The sequence below is a fragment of the Pangasianodon hypophthalmus genome, chromosome 9, assembly GCF_027358585.1.
Source record: "Pangasianodon hypophthalmus isolate fPanHyp1 chromosome 9, fPanHyp1.pri, whole genome shotgun sequence".
In the NCBI taxonomy this organism is placed as follows: Eukaryota; Metazoa; Chordata; class Actinopteri; order Siluriformes; family Pangasiidae; genus Pangasianodon; species Pangasianodon hypophthalmus.
Genome location: NC_069718.1, coordinates 6,464,867 through 6,473,881, shown reverse-complemented (window position 1 = coordinate 6,473,881; position 9,015 = coordinate 6,464,867). Strand labels below are relative to the sequence as shown.

The 9,015-nt window shown below is 39.9% G+C and overlaps 1 protein-coding gene across 10 annotated transcripts in view; it reads left to right on the top strand.

Moving 5' to 3' along the window:
• tnip1 (TNFAIP3 interacting protein 1) overlaps positions 1–9,015 on the top strand; it is a 53,618-nt gene that overhangs the window by 16,069 nt on the left and 28,534 nt on the right. For 8 of the 10 annotated variants that reach the window (XM_053236819.1, XM_053236822.1, XM_053236821.1 and 5 more), the window contains exons 3-7: positions 1,842–1,988; positions 3,712–3,800; positions 3,988–4,050; positions 5,761–5,931; positions 6,792–6,886. In XM_053236819.1, coding sequence (XP_053092794.1) covers positions 1,842–1,988; positions 3,712–3,800; positions 3,988–4,050; positions 5,761–5,931; positions 6,792–6,886 — 565 coding nt within the window. Of the gene's footprint in view, positions 1–1,841; positions 1,989–3,711; positions 3,801–3,987; positions 4,051–4,288; positions 4,507–5,760; positions 5,932–6,791; positions 6,887–9,015 lie in introns of those variants that run through there. The other 2 variants (XM_053236823.1, XM_053236826.1) reach the window with 2 other exon arrangements.

Genomic DNA, 9,015 nt, shown 5'->3' with positions numbered 1-9,015 from the left:
ATTCTACAGAATATTCTATTCTACACTCTTCTGTTTTATTCTCGTCTATTCTACACTCTTCTGTTTTATTCTCGTCTATTCTACACTCTTCTGTTTTATTCTCGTCTATTCTACACTCTTCTGTTTTATTCTCGTCTATTCTACACTCCTCTGTTTTATTCTCGTCTATTCTACACTCTTCTGTTTTATTCTCGTCTATTCTACACTCCTCTGTTTTATTCTCGTCTATTCTACACTCCTCTGTTTTGTTCTCGTCTATTCTACACTCTTCTGTTTTATTCTCGTCTATTCTACACTCTTCTGTTTTATTCTCGTCTATTCTACACTCTTCTGTTTTATTCTCGTCTATTCTACACTCTTCTGTTTTATTCTCGTCTATTCTACACTCCTCTGTTTTGTTCTCGTCTATTCTACACTCCTCTGTTTTGTTCTCGTCTATTCTACACTCTTCTGTTTTGTTCTCGTCTATTCTACACTCTTCTGTTTTATTCTCGTCTATTCTACACTCCTCTGTTTTATTCTCGTCTATTCTACACTCCTCTGTTTTATTCTCGTCTATTCTACACTCTTCTGTTTTATTCTCATCTGTTCTACACTCTTCTGTTTTATTCTCGTCTATTCTACACTCCTCTGTTTTGTTCTCGTCTATTCTACACTCTTCTGTTTTGTTCTCGTCTATTCTACACTCTTCTGTTTTGTTCTCGTCTATTCTACACTCTTCTGTTTTATTCTCGTCTATTCTACACTCTTCTGTTTTGTTCTCGTCTATTCTACACTCTTCTGTTTTATTCTGTTCAATTCTATTTTATTCCCTTTTATTGATTTCTGCACTATTCTGTTCTGTTCCATTATACACTGTAATGTTCTGTTTTATTCTACGCTATTTTGTGTTTTCTGTTTTGTTCTTTTCTTCTCAGTCTGTTTTATTGGATTCTCTTCTGTTCTATATTACTGTTTTACTCTATTAGATTCTACACTTTTTTGTTTCATTTCATTGTGTTATTCCTCTGTTCAGTTTTATACTATTATTTTTATTGGTCTCTATTTTATTCGATTTTATTCTGTTCTGTTCTCTGGTTTTGTTCTGTTCTATTCAGCACCTGCACATGTGTCTGCTGTGTGTGCGTGTTTGCATGCGTGTGTGTGCGTGTGTGTTTGTGCGTGTGTTTGCATGCGTGTGTGTGTGCGTGTTTGTGCGTGTTTGTGTGTGTGTGTGTTTGTGCGTGTGTGTTTGTGTGTGTGTGTGTGTTTGTGCGTGTGTGTTTGTGTGTGTGTGTGTGTTTATGTGTGTGCGTGTTTGTGTGTGCGTGTTTGTGTGTGTGTGTGTTTGTGTGTGTTTGTGTTTGTGTGTGTGTGTGTGTGTGTTTGTGCGTGTGTGTGTTTGTGCGTGTGTGTGTTTGTGCGTGTGTGCGTGTTTGTGTGTGTGCGTGTTTGTGTGTGTGTGTGTGTGCGTGTTTGTTTGTGTGTGTGCGTGTTTGTTTGTGTGTGTTTGTGTTTGCGTGTGTGTGTTTGTGCGTGTGTGTTTGTGTGTGTGCGTGTGTGTGTTTGTGCGTGTTTGTGTGTGTGCGTGTTTGTGTGTGTGCGTGTTTGTGTGTGTGTGTGTGTGTGTGTGTTTAATTGGGCTGGGTGAATGTAACTGAACAGGTTTTATCATCGTCGTGTCAGGACGCAGCGTTGCTCACTCTGTCCTGTGCCTCTCGGGCCGTGCCCTGACTGACGGAGCATAAACACAGCTGAGAGTTGTTATGCTCCCAGCGTGTGAACGTGTGCGATCTGAGGCCCCTCGCGGGATATTTGCAAACGTTACACATCGCCTGTGTGTTTTTGGGTTTGGCCCACAGGAGATCTGCTGGAAGAGTCTCAGTCGGAGGCGCTGAAGCTCCGCAAGCGAGTGGAGGAGCTGGTGAGAGACAACGAAGCGCTGAAGTCGTCCACGTCCAGCTTCGCCAGCGCCTGTATCGGCACTCCGGTTCACACCGACACCCAAGGTAAGAATTTACAGGGCATCTGGGTAGGCGGAGCAGTCTGCTGTTTTTACAGGGAGTGGAGTAACATCTAGAAAAGTCTCAGGAATGCTACGGCAGAAATGCTAAGGTAACTCCGGTAGCTACTCTGTGCAGCCGTGGTGAGCTGAAAAGCATCTCGTAAGACAAAAACAAAAGCCATTTAAAGGACGAAAAGACGGAAAGAATTAATTAGTGAAAAAGAGATTTGCTCAGTCAGTGTTGTATCGCCACGTCACTCGCCCCTGGTCATGGATCTGTCATTTCATGATCTCATGATCTGGTTTAAAAAGTCCAATCTGAGGCGACACAGGAATTCCCTCCCCGACCGGTTCTTCAGTCTTTAGTGTTCGTTCGCCCTCCGCTCCATTTCACACAAATCAACACTTACACAACATCTACTTTTATTTTTATTACAAAGGTTACAAAAATAAATCATTTACTAAGGAACAAGAGGAAAACAAATCAGACAGCTGGTTAAAAAAACCCAAACAAACATCCAATCAGCTCTATTCTGTTCATTAGATTTATTTCTGTTCAGTTTTATTCTGTTTTAATTGTTTTATTCTGTTCAGTTTTTTCTTCTGTTTATTTTCTGCCTGTATTTTATTCAACTCCAATTCTGTGTTTATTCTTTTCTATTTTGTTTATTCGATTCGTTTTAACATTCTGTTTTCCTTTTTTCTTCTATTTGGTTCAACGCTTGTGTAATGTTTTATACTCTACACGTATATCTTACGCTATTCTATTCTCTTTTATTCAGTTCAGTTCAGTTCTATATGTTTTGTGTTATTTTATTATGATCTGTTTATGAAACAGAATTCACTTTTATACTCTTCTGTTATACTCTGTTCTGTTTTATTCTCTTCTCTTCAGTTCTGTTGTATTCTGTGTATATTATTCTCTCACATTACAGTCTTAAACTACAATTCTATTCACTCTTATACTGTTCTAATGTACTCAGTTCTGCACTGTTCTCATATTCAGCTTCACTCGTCTGTTAGACAGGTTTATTCTGTTCTGTTCCACGTTTCCCCCGTTCTTATTTAAACCCATTCCATTCTATTCTATTTTTATTCTATTCTATTCTATTTTTATTCTATTCTATTCTATTCTACTCTGTTTTTAACCATTCGTTTTTATCTTATTCTGTTTATTATTTTTGTAGCATTCCATTTTTAATATGATTCCAATTAGCTCTATTCTGTTCTATTCTATTCTACCATTCTTCTCTATTCTATTCTATTCTATTCTACCATTCTATTCTATTCTATTCTATTCTATTCTATTCTATTCTATTTTTTTATTTTTTAGCATTCCATTTTTAATGTGATTCTATTCTATTCTATTCTATTCTATTTAAACCATTCTTTTCTACTTTTTGTATTCTTTTATTTTTAATTATTTTTTAGCATTCCATTTTTAGTATGATTCCACTTAGCTCTGTTCTATTCTATTCTATTCTTTTGTTTTTTTTAACCATTCTTTTCTCTTTTATTATATTGTATTATTTTTTAGTATTTTTTTTGTTGCATTCTATTCTATTCTATTCACCTCTTTTGTGAAGGATAAACTGATTTGTTCATTTCACCCACATCAACACTCGATCGAAAGCTGTGAGCGTCTTGTTGTTAAGTGTTGCGTTTGTCCCAGCTGTAAATCTGTTCATCATCTAATCGGCCGCACGCTCGGCGTTGTGATCTCTCAGGTCATGGGAAGCTCCTGAGTCACCAGGCGTCGGTGCGATCGGATCCCCGCGAGTGCCTGACCGGGAAAACCGTCCAGGCAGAAGCCACTGTGAGTACACAACTTACAAGCGCACTTCCACTGAGCACTATCACGCCCATCATTTACACTCTCGCTGCACCTTTTTATGCAAATGAAGAGTATTATTAGGCGTGTTCCGGGGCAGAGCTGCTATATCTGGTCAGGGCAGATGTACAGCGCGAGCTTTTGTAATCCTGTGCATTCTCGTGTGTTGAAGGAGACCTCGTCGCACTTCGAGCTGGTGAACACGGAGGACAAGCCCATGGCGGAAACGCAAACGGTGAGCTTCATGTGGAAATTCTGGGCTCTTCTGCATTGCACGTGTCAGAGAGCCTGAGAAAGCACCAGCCGCCTTTCCCGCGCCGTCTTCCCAAAGCCACGCGTGTCTGCTTTTTTTTTTTTTATAAACTTTTTCTAACTCAGCTGCAGTGAATCAGTGGTTTGTATACAGGTCGAGTCAGCTGTGACTCAGGGGGGAAACTCCAGACTTTACTCGAGGCAGGAACACGCTGATGACTCGTCACTCGCAATTGCAGGAATTTCTCTTTTGGAGACACATGAGAGGGAAAACGTGCTTTCTTCCTCAATCGCCTTTCCCTTCAGAAGCGCAGGAGAGGAAACGCTTTATTCTTGGATTTTCTGAGTTAGTGTTAGCCTGTTAGATGTGTTGGATCTGAACTGCTGTCTGTAAATCAGTCGGTACAAGTCTAGAGCGGGAGGATAAATGCAGCCGTGTGTAAGTATTAATCTCCGGATGATAAATGTAATGTCTTTAAATGTAATGTCTTGAACCGGTATTTACGCTTACAGTTCCTGGGGTTTAATCGTACAGCAGTGTGTTTACTGTAAAGCTGTTTTTGGAATGTTGTCGAGTGTCTTTTGCTTTCGCTTTTCATGGGAACCTGTTACACCGAGAGTAAACTGAGGAACTGGACTTGTGGACGCGGTGGTTAGGGCGGGCACTCGGTCTGAGAAACAAGAAAAATCTCCAGAATTTACAGAGCAATAAAACAGAGTTTATCTCATTTTATTATAGAATAAATATTTAGAAAAGTATTTAACCCTTTTCTGCACTAAACTGTGTGTGTGTTTCTGTTTGTGTGTGTTTGTCTGTGTCTGCATGGGTGTGTGTGTGTGTGTGTGTGTGTGTGTGTGTGTGTATACGTGTGTGTGCTTGTCTACATGGGTGTGTGTGCATGTTTGTGTCTGTGCATGCATTTGTGTTTGTGTATGTGTGCATGTTTGTGTGCTTTCATGTGTGTTTGTGTATGTGTGTGCATGTGTGTTTGTCCGTGTGTGTGTGTTCTTGGATTTTGTTTGTATGTCTTTGTGTGTGTGTGTGTGTGTGTGTGTGTGTGTGTGTGTGTGTGTGTGCGTGTGTGTGCGTGTGTGTGCATACGTGTGTGTGCTTGTCTACATGGGTGTGTGTATGCATGTTTGTGTCTGTGCATGCATTTGTGTGTACATGTATTTGTGTTTGTGTATGTGTGCATGTTTGTGTGCTTCCATGTGTGTTTGTGTATGTGTGTGCATGTGTGTTTGTCTGTGTGTGTGTGTGTGTGTGTTCTTGGATTTTGTTTGTATGTCTTTGTGTGTGTGTGTGTGCTTGTCTACATGGGTGTGTGTGCATGTGTATGTGTCTGTGCATGCATTTGTGTGTACATGTATTTGTGTTTATGTATGTATGAATGTTTTTGTGCTTCCATGTGTGTTTGTGTATGCGTGTGTGTGTGTGTGTGTGTGTGTGTGTGTGTGTGTGTGTGTGTGTGTGTGTGTGCGTCTGTGTGTGTGTGCTTGCATATGTGTATTTGTGTGGTTACGTGCATGTATTTGTGTATGTGTGTGTGGTTGTGTTTGTGTATATATTTGTGTGTGTGTGTGCATGCGAATGTTTATATGTGTGGTTGTGGGCATGTATTTGTGTATGTGTGTGTGTGTGTGTGTGTGCATGCGGTAACATGTTTGTGTGTTTGTGTGTGTGTGTGTACAGGAGAACACGGAGTTGGCCAGTCAGCTGCAGAGGCTGGAGAGTTCGTTCAGTGTGTTTGCGCAGGAGTCCAACCCCAACCAGCTGCTGGCTCACCTGGGCCGCATGGCCGTCGAGTTCCACACCCTGTCCTCTAAAGTGCAGAAGAACGAGCAGAGAACCTCACTGCTGCAGGTGGAGCACACTGCTCTAACACACACACACACACACACACACACACACTACAGCACTGGAAGTGTTGATTCATTTGCTGATTGTTATCGTTTCTATAGTAACCGCTCATTCACAGGGACAGTAACTGTAGCTATGCTGCGGAGACGTTTATTTAACATTCATGGAAGGAGTCTCCAGTGTCAGATAAAACTGTAACTTTCCGACAAGTTTTCTGACATTTTCAGGACAGAGGAGTTTACGCTTTGTTGTTTCTCGGTTACAAAAACAACAAGGTGCGTTTTTTTTTTGTCTAATTAACGTCGAGAGAGAGAGAGAGAGAGAAAAAGAAAGGCGAGGTGAGGGATCGAATGTTTATAGCTGCTACAACATTTAACGTGAAATGTAACTATAAAGGAGTAAAAAGTACGTTGTGTCATTTGTTAATAAGTTAAAAATGGTAAGTGATGTGGTGGAAGAAGAATAAAACACTCCGGGTTGTGCTGTTATAGGAAAATAATCACCTACAGGGTGGTAACAGCGTCTTCATCAGCACACCGGCGATGATTAATTTCCTGTAACAGCACAACATGGAGTGTTTGTTCCGTGCGTAATCGCTGAGCCTGATGGAGGGAGAGTGCTGAGTGCTTATTATTTCATGTCATTGTAAATGTTGTAAATGTCCTTCTTTACATCAGCGCTGGTTTCTGAAAAGCCAGCGCGCACACACACACACACACACACACAGGCAGGAGGTAAAACATTAAATATTAAACCTACAGTTACACTCTGAAGATGAACTTATTAGCGTATTAAGCTGTATCATGACTGAAAGGGTGCGGTGTGTGTAGTAGCTCACGTGTCATTGCTCTGCGCTGTTTCAGACGCTGTGTGAGCAGCTGAGGCAGGAAAACAACGAGCTGCGGAAGAAAATGGAGGAGGACCTTCAGTATCGAAATCGCGACCTGGAGCAGCTGAGGTGAGAGAGCTTTGAGTTACTGAGCTCACCAGCTTTGAATTCTGTTCATACTTTCATAACGCGGGTCAGAATAACTAACATAAATCAGCCTCGAATTGCTTAATGTACCAAAAAAATAACACTCCTACTTTATTTCCAGTTTTATCTTTAATTTTCTAATCACATGTTTCACGCAAGTAGTTCATTTCCGACCGGTATTTACTGGAGGCGTGTTTTCTGTACAGAACAATGCTCTATCTATCTATCTATCTATCTATCTAACAGACATATAGGCTCTACATTATCATTATATTACACCCTATGTAGTGAGCGCATGTAGTGAACAGGAAGTCTTTTGGACATATAGTCATAAATACAAGCTGACGATAACAGATATTTATGAATCCACGAATCCATGCCCCTAAACAGATATACACACACACACACACACACACACACACACACACACACACACACACACACACACACACACGCAAAGCAGGGGGTTAGCAGTGCTAATCGCAAGCTTGCAGTATTAAAGCGTTAGCGCACAGGCAAAAGGCAAAAATACACTGTGTTTTTTTACCACAGCGCTGCCGAATTTCGATTGGTCGGAAGTTGTTGATTAATTTTCTCTGACTGCATCTCTGATGGTACTTCCGGCTGCATATCACAAACTTTTTCTAATACATTATCATCTATGTGTAATCGTTGATATGGTGAAGGAGTCTCCAGTGTCAGAGAGTACTTTTTAAGCCGACAATCTGGGTTATTTTGTCTTATTAACTTCAAGAGAGAGAAAGAAAGAGAGGCTGGTGAGGGAATGACTGTTTACAGCTGCTGTAACGTAAGTGAGAACAGAAACAAACTTGTTCGAAGAAATTCCACAACGTTTAACGTAACAGTAAGAGGAAAATAGTATGATGTGTCGTTCTTTAATAAATAAAAAATGGTCAACGTAGGAAAATTGCTGTGGTATAAGAGGAATAAAACACTTGCTGTTCTACGTGATGTGCTGTTATAGGAAAATAATCAACTTCAGGGCGGTAACAAGAAGTCATTTTGTGTCAGCCAGGATTATACCACTTATACACTGCGAAAACAGCTTTATTCCTTACCTGTGTGTCATGTGAGCAGTGTGGAACAAGGGGTTTTTTCCCCCTGCATGTACCATGGAGTAGCTTGTTTTTGGAAAAGTGATGAGCGTGTTTCCCGCTGTAGTGGAAGTGTCGGGTCTTTCCAGCTCAGTGTCCTCTTCCTGAATCAGTGTGTTTTACCAGAGATCGTTTTACCAGTAATGTCAACTTCAGATGGGAAAAAGTATTTGTGTCGTTTGCTCCAATTACCACACGTGTGTGTGTGTGTGTGTGTGTGTGTCGATACATCATAACCTGGATGTAAGTACCTGTGTGAGTGTGTGTTATAATTACTGATTTTATATATATATATATATATATATATATATATATATATATATATATATATGTGTGTGTGTGTGAGTGTGTGAATATATATATATATATATATATATATATAAAATCAGTAACTTTATTTTAATTTTGACATTTTGTGTAAAAAGATGTTTATTTAACATTTATGGAAGGAGTCTCCAGTGTCAGAGCTTTCTAACAGTCAGGACAAAGGAGTTGATGATTTACGGTTTCTTGGTAACATGACAAGCTGCGTTTTTTTTTTTTTTTTTTTTTTTTTTTAATTACATTCAAGAGAGAGAAAGAAAGACACTAATGAGGGAACGACTGTTTATAGCTGCTGTAAAGTAAGTGATAAAAGGAACTAACTTGTTAGCCATAAATGTAACTATAAACGGATAAAAAGTCTGACATGTCCTGCTTTAATTAATAAAAATGTAATCATGAACTGCTATTGGAAAATAATCAATTTCAGGAAGTAAAAGTTGTAAGTTCTTTGATAACTGCACACCAGATGTGTTTTATTTCTTATTTTATTTATTTGTCTGGTTATACAGGATGTGATGTCTTAAAATAATCAACATCTGATGCTTCAGGCACTTGCGCTTATTCATCAGCTGCACCTTCTCTGCTGAGGTTAATGACACATCCTGTAGCTGCTGTGTCGATTACGCCGAATTTTGTCCTCGTCACAAGCAGCCAGCAGCTCATTAGCTGATA